This window comes from Oncorhynchus masou, unplaced genomic scaffold (assembly GCF_036934945.1).
Source record: "Oncorhynchus masou masou isolate Uvic2021 unplaced genomic scaffold, UVic_Omas_1.1 unplaced_scaffold_907, whole genome shotgun sequence".
NCBI classification, from domain to species: domain Eukaryota; kingdom Metazoa; phylum Chordata; class Actinopteri; order Salmoniformes; family Salmonidae; genus Oncorhynchus; species Oncorhynchus masou.
Window position 1 is genome coordinate 155,860 of NW_027015545.1, and position 16,325 is coordinate 172,184.

The following is a 16,325-nucleotide window of genomic DNA, read 5'->3' on the forward strand; positions in this document are numbered from 1 at the left end:
GCAGATAGCACCAGTTAGTATTATAGCCTGTATTATCTATAGCAGATAGCACCAGTTAGTATTGTAGCCTGTATTATCTAGAGCAGATAGCACCAGCTAGTATTGTGTTATCTAGAGCAGATAGCACCAGTTAGTATTATAGCCTGTATTATCTAGAGCAGATAGCACCAGTTAGTATTGTATTATCTAGAGCAGATAGCACCAGTTAGTATTGCATTATCTAGAGCAGATAGCACCAGTTAGTATTATAGCCTGTGTTATCTAGAGCAGATAGCACCAGTTAGTATTGTATTATCTAGAGCAGATAGCACCAGTTAGTATTATAGCCTGTATTATCTAGAGCATATAGCACCAGTTAGTATTGTATTATCTAGAGCAGATAGCACCAGTTAGTATTATAGCCTGTATTATCTAGAGCAGATAGCACCTGTTAGTATTATAGCCTGTATTATCTAGTGCAGATAGCACCAGTTAGTATTATAGCCTGTATTATCTATAGCAGATAGCACCAGTTAGTATTGTATTATCTAGAGCAGATAGCACCAGTTAGTATTATAGCCTGTATTATCTAGAGCAGATAGCACCAGTTAGTATTGTATTATCTATAGCAGATAGCACCAGTTAGTATTGTATTATCTAGAGCAGATAGCACCAGTTAGTATTATAGCCTGTGTTATCTAGAGCAGATAGCACCAGTTAGTATTGTATTATCTAGAGCAGATAGCACCAGTTAGTATTATAGCCTGTGTTATCTATAGCAGATAGCACCAGTTAGTATTGTATTATCTAGAGCAGATAGCACCAGTTAGTATTATAGCCTGTATTATCTAGAGCATATAGCACCAGTTAGTATTGTATTATCTAGAGCAGATAGCACCAGTTAGTATTATAGCCTGTATTATCTAGAGCAGATAGCACCAGTTAGTATTGTAGCCTGTATTATCTAGAGCAGATAGCACCAGTTAGTATTGTAGCCTGTATTATCTAGAGCAGATAGCACCAGTTAGTATTGTAGCCTGTATTATCTAGAGCAGATAGCACCAGTTAGTATTGTATTATCTAGAGCAGATAGCACCAGTTAGTATTATAGCCTGTATTATCTAGAGCAGATAGCACCAGTTAGTATTGTATTATCTAGAGCAGATAGCACCGGTTAGTATTATAGCCTGTATTGTCTAGAGCAGATAGCACCGGTTAGTATTGTAGCCTGTATTATCTAGAGCAGATAGCACCAGTTAGTATTGTAGCCTGTATTATCTAGAGCAGATAGCACCAGTTAGTATTGTATTATCTAGAGCAGATAGCACCAGTTAGTATTATAGCCTGTATTATCTAGAGCAGATAGCACCAGTTAGTATTGTATTATCTAGAGCAGATAGCACCGGTTAGTATTATAGCCTGTATTGTCTAGAGCAGATAGCACCGGTTAGTATTGTAGCCTGTATTATCTAGAGCAGATAGCACCAGTTAGTATTATAGCCTGTATTATCTAGAGCAGATAGCACCAGTTAGTATTGTGTTATCTAGAGCAGATAGCACCAGTTAGTATTATAGCCTGTATTATCTAGAGCAGATAGCACCAGTTAGTATTATAGCCTGTATTATCTAGAGCAGATAGCACCAGTTAGTATTGTGTTATCTAGAGCAGATAGCACCCGTTAGTATTGTGTTATCTAGAGCAGATAGCACCCGTTAGTATTGTGTTATCTAGAGCAGATAGCACCCGTTCGTATTATTGCCTGTCAGTTGAACAACAATTAATCATTTGACTGTGTCCAGATGAGTTATCCTAATTTTTTCTGAGTACAAAATAGCGCCCTATTCTCTAATCAGGGCCTTCAGAAAGTATTCAGACCCCTTGACTTTTTCCACATTTTGTTACTTTACAGCATTATTCTAAAATTGATTCAATCATTTTTTTTCTCCCCTCAACAATCTACACACAAAACCCCGTAATGACGAAGCAAAAACAATTTTTTATACATTTTTGCAAATGTATTAAAAATAAAAAACAGAAAATATCACATTTATCTAATTATTCAGACCCTTTCCCTGATTGGTTCAGACCCAGACCCCTGATTGGTTTATTGACTATAATTGCCTTGGAAGTGAGGGATCTAACATTAAGTAGCCCTATTTTGAGATATTTCTATTTTGAGGTATCACGATCTCTTTCAATAATGACAGGAATGGAGTAGGTCTTTATCCTAGTGAGATTGCTAAGGCAAACACCGCCATGTTTAGTTTTGCCCAACCTAGGTCGAGGCACGGACACAGTCTCAATGGGGATAGCTGAGCTGACCACACTGACTGTGCTAGTGGCAGACTCCACTAAGCTGGCAGGCTGGCTGACAGGGTGCAGGCCAGGCAGCAGGCTATCTCATTGTGGAGCTAGAGGAGTTAGAGCCCTGTCTATGTTGGTAGATAAGATGAGAAGCACCCCTCCAGCAAGGATGGAGTCTGTCACTCCTCAGCAGGCCAGGCTTGGTCCTGTTTGTGGGTGAGTCCCAGAAAGAGGGCCAATTATCTACATATTCTATCTTTTGGGAGGGGCAGAAAAACGTTTTCAACCAGTGATTGAGTTGTGAGACTCTGCTGTAGAGCTCATCACTCCCCCTAACTGGGAGGGGGCCAGAGACAATTACTCGATGCCGACACATCTTTCTAGCTGATTTACACGCTGAAGCTATGTTGCACTTGGTGACCTCTGACTGTTTCATCCTAACATCGTTGGTGCCGACGTGGATAACAATATCTCTATACTCTCTACACTCGCCAGTTTTAGCTTTAGCCAGCACCATCTTCAGATTAGCCTTAACGTCGGTAGCCCTGCCCCATGGTAAACAGTGTATGATCGCTGGATGATTCGTTTTAAGTCTAATACTGCGGGTAATGGAGTCGCCAATGACTAGAGTTTTCAATTTGTCAGAGCTAATGGTGGGAGGTTTCGGCGTCTCAGACCCTGTAATGGGTGGAGGTGAGATCAGAGAAAGCTCGGATCGAGTGCTGGCTCGCCTGCCTCTCTTTCGCATAATGTCCAGAGCTGTTGAGTCTTTGAATTAGACATTTCTGTCCAAATCAAGGTTTGTTGTTGCTGTTCTGATGACCAGAAGCTGTTTTCGGTCAAAGGAAATGATGGAAGAGACATTGTGTAAAAAAATATATTTATATTCCGATCACTCTAAAAAATACACACAAAATTGCTGACCTGGTCAGGAGCACGGAACACGGCTGCTAACCCTCACAGCTCCAGCTTCCATTAAAATTGGTAAAGACTTGCTACTCTTACAGTACTGTACTATGGTTTGTATATTCACTTTCGTGATGGTAAGCTAGGAGACAAAATGTCTGCCACTCAGCCAGTGGTTTTGTTATGAGGAGTGTGGGGGGGGGGGGTTGGTGATGACCTTCCTCTGTCCTCCCTCGTCCCTACTTCCTGCCCAGACAGACTGTCCCAATGGGCTCTGGTCAGAAGGAGTGTATTACAGTCGGCCATTTGGGCTGCATCTGTTAGTGGATGGGGCCGTTCCTCCCCAGAGAGACTGGGCTGGATGGGGCCGTTCCTCCCCAGAAAGACTGGATGGGGCCGTTCCTCCCCAGAGAGACTGGATGGGGCCGTTCCTCCCCAGAGAGACTGGATGGGGCCGTTCCTCCCCAGAGAGACTGGGCTGGATGGGGCCGTTCCTCCCCAGAGAGACTGGATGGGGCCGTTCCTCCCCAGAGAGACTGGGCTGGATGGGGCCGTTCCTCCCCAGAGAGACTGGATGGGGCCGTTCCTCCCCAGAGAGACTGGGCTGGATGGGGCCGTTCCTCCCCAGAGAGACTGGGCTGGATGGGGCCGTTCCTCCCCAGAGAGACTGGGCTGGATGGGGCCGTTCCTCCCCAGAGAGACTGGGCTGGATGGGGCCGTTCCTCCCCAGAGAGACTGGGCTGGATGGGATTGACATTGCACCTAATTTATCTCCTCCAACTGAGATGCTGTTGATCCCAAGGTCACTAGACCTCAGAGTTGGGTTGTATTACTTTGTTGTTAAACACCTTCTTATTGGTATTGTTGATTAAACATCTGTCTGTGTGGGACACTGTCTATGAGTGGTATTTGCGTAAGTCAATTTACAAGGTAAATTGAGTGTGTGGTTGACTTGTATTTAGACTACACACACACGCACGCACGCACGCACGCACTCACACACACACACAGAGCAGCAGGAATAGTTAAGCGGTGTGTTGTTGCTGCTTCATGCTGAGTGTTAAAGGATAAGTGGTTATTGAGGTTTCATGTTGAGTGTTAAAGGATAAGTGGTTATTGAGGTTTCATGTTGAGTGTTAAAGGATAAGTGGTTATTGAGGTTTCATGTTGAGTGTTAAAGGATAAGTGGTTATTGAGGTTTCATGTTGAGTGTTAAAGGATAAGTGGTTATTGAGGTTTCATGTTGAGTGTTAAAGGATAAGTGGTTATTGAGGTTTCATGTTGAGTGTTAAAGGATAAGTGGTTATTGAGGTTTCATGTTGAGTGTTAAAGGATAAGTGGTTATTGAGGTTTCATGTTGAGTGTTAAAGGATAAGTGGTTATTGAGGTTTCATGTTGAGTGTTAAAGGATAAGTGGTTATTGAGGTTTCATGTTGAGTGTTAAAGGATAAGTGGTTATTGAGGTTTCATGTTGAGTGTTAAAGGATAAGTGGTTATTGAGGTTTCATGTTGAGTGTTAAAGGATAAGTGGTTATTGAGGTTTTGTTGAGTGTTGATAAGTGGTTATTGAGGTTTCATGTTGAGTGGATAAGTGGTTATTGAGGTTTCATGTTGAGTGTTAAAGGATAAGTGGTTATTGAGGTTTCATGTTGAGTGTTAAAGGATAAGTGGTTATTGAGGTTTCATGTTGAGTGTTAAAGGATAAGTGGTTATTGAGGTTTCATGTTGAGTGTTAAAGGATAAGTGGTTATTGAGGTTTCATGTTGAGTGTTAAAGGATAAGTGGTTATTGAGGTTTCATGTTGAGTGTTAAAGGATAAGTGGTTATTGAGGTTTCATGTTGAGTGTTAAAGGATAAGTGGTTATTGAGTGTTGAGTGTTAAAGGATAAGTGGTTATTGAGGTTTCATGTTGAGTGTTAAAGGATAAGTGGTTATTGAGGTTTCATGTTGAGTGTTAAAGGATAAGTGGTTATTGAGGTTTCATGTTGAGTGTTAAAGGATAAGTGGTTATTGAGGTTTCATGTTGGAGTTTCATGTTAAAGGATAAGTGGTTATTGAGGTTTCATGTTGAGTGTTAAAGGATAAGTGGTTATTGAGGTTTCATGTTGAGTGTTAAGGATAAGTGGTTATTGAGGTTTCATGTTGAGTGTTAAAGGATAAGTGGTTATTGAGGTTTCATGTTGAGTGTTAAAGGATAAGTGGTTATTGAGGTTTCATGTTGAGTGTTAAAGGATAAGTGGTTATTGAGGTTTCATGTTGAGTGTTAAAGGATAAGTGGTTATTGAGGTTTCATGTTGAGTGTTAAAGGATAAGTGGTTATTGAGGTTTCATGTTGAGTGTTAAAGGATAAGTGGTTATTGAGGTTTCATGTTGAGTGTTAAAGGATAAGTGGTTATTGAGGTTTCATGTTGAGTGTTAAAGGATAAGTGGTTATTGAGGTTTCATGTTGAGTGTTAAAGGATAAGTGGTTATTGAGGTTTCATGTTGAGTGTTAAAGGATAAGTGGTTATTGAGGTTTCATGTTGAGTGTTAAAGGATAAGTGGTTATTGAGGTTTCATGTTGAGTGTTAAAGGATAAGTGTTGGATAAGTGGTTATTGAGGTTTCATGTTGAGTGTTAAAGGATAAGTGGTTATTGAGGTTTCATGTTGAGTGTTAAAGGATAAGTGGTTATTGAGGTTTCATGTTGAGTGTTAAAGGATAAGTGGTTATTGAGGTTTCATGTTGAGTGTTAAAGGATAAGTGGTTATTGAGGTTTCATGTTGAGTGTTAAAGGATAAGTGGTTATTGAGGTTTCATGTTGAGTGTTAAAGGATAAGTGGTTATTGAGGTTTCATGTTGAGTGTTAAAGGATAAGTGGTTATTGAGGTTTCATGTTGAGTGTTAAAGGATAAGTGGTTATTGAGGTTTCATGTTGAGTGTTAAAGGATAAGTGGTTATTGAGGTTTCATGTTGAGTGTTAAAGGATAAGTGGTTATTGAGGTTTCATGTTGAGTGTTAAAGGATAAGTGGTTATTGAGGTTTCATGTTGAGTGTTAAAGGATAAGTGGTTATTGAGGTTTCATGTTGAGTGTTAAAGGATAAGTGGTTATTGAGGTTTCATGTTGAGTGTTAAAGGATAAGTGGTTATTGAGGTTTCATGTTGAGTGTTAAAGGATAAGTGGTTATTGAGGTTTCATGTTGAGTGTTAAAGGATAAGTGGTTATTGAGGTTTCATGTTGAGTGTTAAAGGATAAGTGGTTATTGAGGTTTCATGTTGAGTGTTAAAGGATAAGTGGTTATTGAGGTTTCATGTTGAGTGTTAAAGGATAAGTGGTTATTGAGGTTTCATGTTGAGTGTTAAAGGATAAGTGGTTATTGAGGTTTCATGTTGAGTGTTAAAGGATAAGTGGTTATTGAGGTTTCATGTTGAGTGTTAAAGGATAAGTGGTTATTGAGGTTTCATGTTGAGTGTTAAAGGATAAGTGGTTATTGAGGTTTCATGTTGAGTGTTAAAGGATAAGTGGTTATTGAGGTTTCATGTTGAGTGTTAAAGGATAAGTGGTTATTGAGGTTTCATGTTGAGTGTTAAAGGATAAGTGGTTATTGAGGTTTCATGTTGAGTGTTAAAGGATAAGTGGTTATTGAGGTTTCATGTTGAGTGTTAAAGGATAAGTGGTTATTGAGGTTTCATGTTGAGTGTTAAAGGATAAGTGGTTATTGAGGTTTCATGTTGAGTGTTAAAGGATAAGTGGTTATTGAGGTTTCATGTTGAGTGTTAAAGGATAAGTGGTTATTGAGGTTTCATGTTGAGTGTTAAAGGATAAGTGGTTATTGAGGTTTCATGTTGAGTGTTAAAGGATAAGTGGTTATTGAGGTTTCATGTTGAGTGTTAAAGGATAAGTGGTTATTGAGGTTTCATGTTGAGTGTTAAAGGATAAGTGGTTATTGAGGTTTCATGTTGAGTGTTAAAGGATAAGTGGTTATTGAGGTTTCATGTTGAGTGTTAAAGGATAAGTGGTTATTGAGGTTTCATGTTGAGTGTTAAAGGATAAGTGGTTATTGAGGTTTCATGTTGAGTGTTAAAGGATAAGTGGTTATTGAGGTTTCATGTTGAGTGTTAAAGGATAAGTGGTTATTGAGGTTTCATGTTGAGTGTTAAAGGATAAGTGGTTATTGAGGTTTCATGTTGAGTGTTAAAGGATAAGTGGTGGTTAGTGTTAAAGGATAAGTGGTTTCATGTTGAGTGTTAAAGGATAAGTGGTTATTGAGGTTTCATGTTGAGTGTTAAAGGATAAGTGGTTATTGAGGTTTCATGTTGAGTGTTAAAGGATAAGTGGTTATTGAGGTTTCATGTTGAGTGTTAAAGGATAAGTGTTAAAGGATGGTTATTGAGGTTTCATGTTGAGTGTTAAAGGATAAGTGGTTATTGAGGTTTCATGTTGAGTGTTAAAGGATAAGTGGTTATTGAGGTTTCATGTTGAGTGTTAAAGGATAAGTGGTTATTGAGGTTTCATGTTGAGTGTTAAAGGATAAGTGGTTATTGAGGTTTCATGTTGAGTGTTAAAGGATAAGTGGTTATTGAGGTTTCATGTTGAGTGTTAAAGGATAAGTGGTTATTGAGGTTTCATGTTGAGTGTTAAAGGATAAGTGGTTATTGAGGTTTCATGTTGAGTGTTAAAGGATAAGTGGTTATTGAGGTTTCATGTTGAGTGTTAAAGGATAAGTGGTTATTGAGGTTTCATGTTGAGTGTTAAAGGATAAGTGGTTATTGAGGTTTCATGTTGAGTGTTAAAGGATAAGTGGTTATTGAGGTTTCATGTTGAGTGTTAAAGGATAAGTGGTTATTGAGGTTTCATGTTGAGTGTTAAAGGATAAGTGGTTATTGAGGTTTCATGTTGAGTGTTAAAGGATAAGTGGTTATTGAGGTTTCATGTTGAGTGTTAAAGGATAAGTGGTTATTGAGGTTTCATGTTGAGTGTTAAAGGATAAGTGGTTATTGAGGTTTCATGTTGAGTGTTAAAGGATAAGTGGTTATTGAGGTTTCATGTTGAGTGTTAAAGGATAAGTGGTTATTGAGGTTTCATGTTGAGTGTTAAAGGATAAGTTATTGAAGTGGATAAGTGGTTATTGAGGTTTCATGTTGAGTGTTAAAGGATAAGTGGTTATTGAGGTTTCATGTTGAGTGTTAAAGGATAAGTGGTTATTGAGGTTTCATGTTGAGTGTTAAAGGATAAGTGGTTATTGAGGTTTCATGTTGAGTGTTAAAGGATAAGTGGTTATTGAGGTTTCATGTTGAGTGTTAAAGGATAAGTGGTCATTGAGGTTTCATGTTGAGTGTTAAAGGATAAGTGGTTATTGAGGTTTCATGTTGAGTGTTAAAGGATAAGTGGTTATTGAGGTTTCATGTTGAGTGTTAAAGGATAAGTGGTCATTGAGGTTTCTAATGTCGAAGAGAAGAAGAGTCTGTTATAAAGGGGATTCAGGTCCTCCTTGTCAAGCCCTTTGGAGTTGCACTCCGAAACCACCAACACTTTCCTCTCTCTCTCTCTCTCTCTCTCTCTCTCTCTCTCTCTCTCTCTCTCTCTCTCTCTCTCTCTCTCTCTCTCTCTCTCTCTCTCTCAAACTCTCTATCTGTCTCTCTCTCTCTCTCTCTCTCTCTCTCACACTCTCTATCTGTCTCTCTCTCTCTCTCTCTCTCTCACACTCTCTATCTGTCTCTCTCTCTCTCTCTCTCTCTCTCTCTCTCTCACACTCTCTATCTGTCTCTCTCTCTCTCTCTCTCTCTCTCTCTCTCTCTCTCTCTCTCTCTCTCTCTCTCTCTCTCTCTCTCTCTCTCTCTCACACTCTCTATCTGTCTCTCTCTCTCTCTCTCTCTCTCTCTCTCTCTCTCTCTCTCTCTCTCTCTCTCTCTCACACTCTCTATCTGTCTCTCTCTCTCTCTCTCTCTCTCACACTCTCTATCTGTCTCTCTCTCTCTCTCTCTCTCTCTCTCTCTCTCTCTCTCTCTCTCTCTCTCTCTCTCTCTCTCTCTCTCTCTCTCTCTCTCTCTCTCTCTCTCTCTCTCTCTCTCTCTCTCTCTCACACTCTCTATCTGTCTCTCTCTCTCTCTCTCTCTCTCTCTCTCTCTCTCTCTCTCTCTCACACTCTCTATCTGTCTCTCTCACTCACTCACTCACTCACTCACTCACTCACTCACTCACTCACTCTCTCTCCAGGCTCCAATCCCAAAGACTGTCCTGATTCCCATCAAGTCCTCTGTGTCTCGGTTCCGGAACAGTGTGGAAGGGCTGAACCAAGAAATAGAGAGGATCATCATCTGTGACGCAGGAGAGAGGGACGACACCCACCATGTCCCCGACGGACGCCGTGCCCCCCCACCGCTGTCCCAACGCCCCTCCTCTCCTTCAATCATATCACAGTGCTACAGTAGCTCTGCTTTCCGCAGCATCAACACCCAGACACCCCAGGGTGGGAGAGGGGCCTGTGGAGGTAACGGCAGCCGCTCAGAGTCTGTCTCCCCCTCCTTCCTGACTGTCCCCACCGACACGGAGATGACGGGGGAGAGAGGGGGAGACGGAGTGGGAGAGAGCCCCTTGCCTAATAGTGATGAGCTGCTAACGGACTGCAGAGAAAAAGGTGAGGACTGCCCTCGGGAACCACAGACACATAGCAGAGACCCACCCTCTCTCCCTGAGACCCACCCTCTCTCCCAGAGCCCTCTTCCACTAGAATGAACCAGACTAGTCAGCCGAGCCCTCTTCCAGTAGAATGAACCAGACTAGCCAGCCGAGCCCTCTTCCACTAGAATGAACCAGACTAGTCAGCCGAGCCCTCTTCCACTAGAATGAACCAGACGTAGCAGGTGAGCCCTCTTCCACTAGAATGAACCAGACTAGTCAGCCGAGCCCTCTTCCAGTAGAATGAACCAGACGTAGCAGGTGAGCCCTCTTCCACTAGAATGAACCAGACTAGTCAGCCGATCCCTCTTCCACTAGAATGAACCAGACTCGTCAGTCGAGCCCTCTTCCACTAGAATGAACCAGACTAGTCAGCCGATCCCTCTTCCACTAGAATGAACCAGACTCGTCAGTCGAGCCCTCTTCCACTAGAATGAACCAGACTAGTCAGCCGAGCCCTCTTCCACTAGAATGAACCAGACGTAGCAGGTGAGCCCTCTTCCACTAGAATGAACCAGACTAGTCAGCCGATCCCTCTTCCACTAGAATGAACCAGACTCGTCAGTCGAGCCCTCTTCCACTAGAATGAACCAGACTAGTTAGCCGAGCCCTCTTCCACTAGAATGAACCAGACTAGCCAGCCGAGCCCTCTTCCAGTAGAATGAACCAGACTCGTCAGCCGAGCCCTCTTCCACTAGAATGAACCAGACTAGTCAGCAGAGCCCTCTTCCACTAGAATGAACCAGACTAGCCAGCCGAGCCCTCTTCCACTAGAATGAACCAGACTAGCCAGCCGAGCCCTCTTCCACTAGAATGAACCAGACTAGTCAGCCGATCCCTCTTCCACTAGTATGAACCAGACTAGTTAGCCGAGCCCTCTTCCACTAGAATGAACCAGACTAGTCAGCCGAGCCCTCTTCCACTAGAATGAACCAGACTAGTTAGCCGAGCCCTCTTCCACTAGAATGAACCAGACTAGTCAGCCGAGCCCTCTTCCACTAGAATGAACCAGACTAGTTAGCCGAGCCCTCTTCCACTAGAATGAACCAGACTAGTCAGCCGAGCCCTCTTCCACTAGAATGAACCAGACTAGTCAGTCGAGCCCTCTTCCAGTAGAATGAACCAGACTAGCCAGCCGAGCCCTCTTCCAGTAGAATGAACCAGACTAGTCTGCCGAGCCCTCTTCCAGTAGAATGAACCAGACTCGTCAGTCGAGCCCTCTTCCACTAGAATGAACCAGACTAGTCTGCCGAGCCCTCTTCCAGTAGAATGAACCAGACTCGTCAGTCGAGCCCTCTTCCACTAGTATGAACCAGACATAGCAGGCATAAAAAAAACATACAACCGTTTTTCAGGGAAACTTTGGTTGGAAATACTGTGTCCCTGAAATCCAGATCCATTTCTTGCGAACTTGCAAAGGCTACGCTAGAATGAACGATTTGCATCTTTAGCAATCTATTGATAGGTCAGCCTCCTGTCATTCATAAAGTGAGTAATGACAGTGAACTACTACTGGTTTGACAGTCTGCTGTGTGTCCTCCTCCTGGTACCTGGGTATTTGTGTTGCGTGGTATTCTGTGGTACCAGTCAACTGTCTTTACACGAGGGCATGATGCTCCTTCCACGTCCCTGTGAGTCAATTTGAACGTCGCGTATAGAGCCCCACGGTGGAGGTTTCATAACACCCATAAAACCTAGCGTTCAAATTATGACTCATATCGTGGTACTCCTTAATGTGTGTAACAAGTCGAAATCCACTTAGTTTTGTTTTAATGCCACATTCATTTATTGTATTTCATCTGTTTCATATGCTGCATTAAAGGGAAGCGATTTACTTTGATGGACGAGCAGTAAGCTTGACTCATTTATAAAAGGAACTGACTAAATAAAGTCAATCTCATATACAGTATCTTTACCATTCAGAAATCATACAATGTAGTTGTACAGTGGGGCAAAAAAGTATTTTAGTCAGCCACCAATTGTGCAAGTTCTCCTACTTAAAAAGATGAGAGAGGCCTGTAATTTTCATCATAGGTACACTTCAACTATGACAGACAAGATGAGAAGGAAAAAAATCTAAAAAAATCACATTGTAGGATTTTTAATGAATTTATTTGCAAATAATGGTTTATTTATTTATTATTATTATTTATTAAGGAAAGCACTGTGCCGCCCAGGCTGATAACTGATATGTTATATAATTACTCATAATAATAATGACTTTTCCCAGACCTCGGGCCCAGCTCTCCACTCCCTAAATACGCCTCCTCTCCTAAACCCAACAACAGCTACATGTTCAAACGAGAGCCTCCTGAGGGCTGCGAGAGAGTCAAGGTCTTCACTGAGGAAACACAGTCAGTACTTTTTACTCTCATATCAATGATCATGTTGTTGTTTCTTAGCGTCCTTCTCCTCTTGTTCTGCCTTTATCTCTCTGCCTGAGCCTGCAGAGCATTAAACCTTGAGATGATGATAATGATCCCAGACTAGCTGAGTCAGAATGTGCTGTTATGTTTAGTGACACTTCTGTTCTCTCTGTGTGTTTGCGGTTTTCCTCCTCTCCCCTCTTCTCCCCCTCTCCTCTCTTCTACTCTCCTCTCTTCTCCCCCCTCTCCTCTCTTCTACCCTCCTCTCCTCTCTTCTCCCCCCTCTCCTCTCTTCTACCCTCCTCTCTTCTACCCTCCTCTCCTCTCTTCTACCCTCCTCTCTTCTCCCCCTCTCCTTTCTTCTATCCCCCTCTCCTCTCTTCTCCCCCCTCTCCTCTCTTCTACCCTCCTCTCTTCTATCCTCCTCTCCTCTCTTCTCCCCCCTCTCCTCTCTTCTACCCTCCTCTCCTCTCTTCTACCCCCTATCCTCTCTCCTCCCCTCCTCTCCTCTCTTCTCCCCCCTCACCTCTCTTCTACCCTCCTCACCTCTCTTCTCCCCCTCTCCTCTCTTCTACCCTCCTCTCTTCTCCCCCTCCCCTCTCTTCTACCCTCCTCTCCTCTCTTCTCCCCCCTCACCTCTCTTCTATCCTCCTCTCCTCTCTTCTCCCCCTCACCCTCTCTTCTCCCCCTCTCCTCTCTTCTACCCTCCTCTCCTCTCTTCTACCCCCCTCTCCTCTCTTCTCCCCCCTCTCCTCTCTTCTACCCTCCTCACCTCTCTTCTCCCCCCTCTCCTCTCTTCTACCCTCCTCTCCTCTCTTCTACCCTCCTCTCCTCTCTTCTACCCTCCTCTCCTCTCTTCTCCCCCCTCTCCTCCTTCTACCCTCCTCTCCTCTCTTCTACCCTCCTCTCCTCTCTTCTATCCCCCTCTCCTCTCTTCTACCCTCGTCTCCCCTCTCCTCTCCACTCCTCTCCTCTCCCCTCCCCTCCCCTCCTCTCCTCTCCTCTCCTCTCCTGTTCTTTCCCCTCCCCTCCCCTCCTCTCCTCTCCTCTCCTGTTCTTTCCCCTCCCCTCCCCAGGTCCAAGCCTCCCCAGCAGGTCCCTTGTCCTCTCCTGAGGTCCAAGATTCCCCAGCAGGTCCCTCAGTTCCTCACAGGTCCAGACAGGAACAAGGTCAACTTCATCCCCAACAGTGGCTCTGCCTTCTGCCTCGTCAGCATCCTCAAGCCCGTCCTCCCCACGACGACCCAGGAGCTCAGCCTGAAGAGCCCCGGGTGCGGGCCAAACCTTACCTTGTCCCCCCTCAGCACACCTCTTACTGGGGCTTCCCTCAGCCTTTCTCCCCTGACCCTGGACGAACAGACCAGCTAGAGTCCCTATCAACAGACCAGCTAGAGTCCCTACCAACAGACCAGCTAGAGTCCACCATATCTACAGGCCCCAAACCAGCCCCACAATAACCAGCAGACCACCATAACTACAGGCCCCAAACCAGCCCCACAATAACCAGCGAACCACCATAACTACAGGCCCAAACCAGCCCCACAATAACCAGCAGACCACCATAACTACAGGCCCAAACCAGCCCCACAATAACCAGCAGACCACCATAACTACAGGCCCAAACCAGCCCCACAATTACCAACAGACCACCATAACTACAGGCCCCAAACCAGCCCCACAATTACCAGCAGACCACCATAACTACAGGCCCAAACCAGCCCCACAATAACCAGCAGACCACCATAACTACAGGCCCCAAACCAGCCCCACAATAACCAGCAGACCACCATAACTACAGGCCCCAAACCAGCCCCACAATTACCAGCAGACCACCATAACTACAGGCCCAAACCAGCCCCACAATTACCAGCAGACCACCATAACTACAGGCCCAAACCAGCCCCACAATAACCAGCAGACCACCATAACTACAGGCCCCAAACCAGCCCCACAATTACCAGCAGACCACCATAACTACAGGCCCCAAACCAGCCCCACAATAACCATCAAACCACCATAACTACAGGCCCCAAACCAGCCCCACAATAACCAGCAGACCACCATAACTACAGGCCCAAACCAGCCCCACAATTACCAGCAGACCACCATAACTACAGGCCCAAACCAGCCCCACAATAACCAGCAGACCACCATAACTACAGGCCCAAACCAGCCCCACAATTACCAGCAGACCACCATAACTACAGGCCCAAACCAGCCCCACAATAACCAGCAGACCACCATAACTACAGGCCCAAACCAGCCCCACAATTACCAGCAGACCACCATAACTACAGGCCCAAACCAGCCCCACAATAACCAGCAGACCACCATAACTACAGGCCCCAAACCAGCCCCACAATTACCAGCAGACCACCATAACTACAGGCCCCAAACCAGCCCCACAATAACCATCAAACCACCATAACTACAGGCCCCAAACCAGCCCCACAATAACCAGCAGACCACCATAACTACAGGCCCAAACCAGCCCCACAATAACCATCAGACCACCATAACTACAGGCCCAAACCAGCCCCACAATAACCAGCAAACCACCATAACTACAGGCCCCAAACCAGCCCCACAATAACCATCAGACCACCATAACTACAGGCCCCAAACCCGCCCCACAATTACCATCAGACCACCATAACTACAGGCCCCAAACCAGCCCCACAATTACCAGCAGACCACCATAACTACAGGCCCAAACCAGCCCCACAATTACCAGCAGACCACCATAACTACAGGCCCCAAACCCGCCCCACAATTACCAGCAGACCACCATAACTACAGGCCCCAAACCAGCCCCACAATAACCAGCAGACCACCATAACTACAGGCCCCAAACCAGCCCCACAATTACCAGCAGACCACCATAACTACAGGCCCCAAACCAGCCCCACAATAACCATCAGACCACCATAACTACAGGCCCCAAACCAGCCCCACAATTACCAGCAGACCACCATAACTACAGGCCCCAAACCAGCCCCACAATAACCATCAGACCACCATAACTACAGGCCCCAAACCAGCCCCACAATTACCAGCAGACCACCATAACTACAGGCCCAAACCAGCCCCACAATAACCAGCAGACCACCATAACTACAGGCCCCAAACCAGCCCCACAATAACCAGCAGACCACCATAACTACAGGCCCAAACCAGCCCCACAATAACCATCAGACCACCATAACTACAGGCCCAAACCAGCCCCACAATAACCAGCAGACCACCATAACTACAGGCCCCAAACCAGCCCCACAATAACCAGCAGACCACCATAACTACAGGCCCAAACCAGCCCCACAATAACCATCAGACCACCATAACTACAGGCCCAAACCAGCCCCACAATAACCAGCAGACCACCATAACTACAGGCCCCAAACCAGCCCCACAATAACCAGCAGACCACCATAACTACAGGCCCAAACCAGCCCCACAATAACCATCAGACCACCATAACTACAGGCCCAAACCAGCCCCACAATAACCATCAGACCACCATAACTACAGGCCCAAACCAGCCCCACAATAACCATCAGACCACCATAACTACAGGCCCAAACCAGCCCCACAGCCAGTGGTTTGAAGTGAACTGGTCTCAACAACCGAGACTCTCATTGATCTCAGAGATGAATCTAAACCTAAAGACTCTGTTCCGTACCCCATTCATGTTTACCTGTGACAGTGGTACGATCCATCTGCATTTCCTGAAAAGAAAATAAGTCGTCTGTATTTTGTCATATTTTTCTGCAGTGGAGCTTTGTATCAGAAATGTATTTTTATGTAATGCATGTAATAAACAAAACAATGATATGACTGTTTTTTTTTTCCAGTTCAGTTCTCTGTGAGACCAAGAGACCTGGTTACGATCACAGTGCTCTCAGGTTGACAAAGGTCCGAGATCTCCTCAGTGATTCAGATGCAGAGGGGCATATTATGTGGTGGAGGTGGTTCCATAACTTTCCAAGAGTTCTAGAACCTTTCAAGAGTTCTAGAACATTTTAAGAGTTCCAAGAGTTCTAGAACCTTTCAAGAGTTCCAAGAGTTCAACAAACTTCCAAGAGAAGTAAAGAGGAAAGTGAATTTGCCTGTT

General features: G+C 44.5%; 1 protein-coding gene across 1 annotated transcript in view; it reads left to right on the forward strand.

The window, feature by feature from the left end:
• The window catches only part of fam117bb (family with sequence similarity 117 member Bb), a 112,165-nt gene extending 97,332 nt beyond the window's left edge, over window positions 1-14,833 (forward strand). The window contains exons 5-7 of the mRNA XM_064964080.1: window positions 9,387-9,807; window positions 12,079-12,202; window positions 13,330-14,833. Coding sequence (XP_064820152.1) covers window positions 9,387-9,807; window positions 12,079-12,202; window positions 13,330-13,582 — 798 coding nt within the window. The 3' untranslated portion in view covers window positions 13,583-14,833. The remainder of the gene's footprint in view (window positions 1-9,386; window positions 9,808-12,078; window positions 12,203-13,329) is intronic.
• Window positions 14,834-16,325: the final 1,492 nt, after the last annotated feature.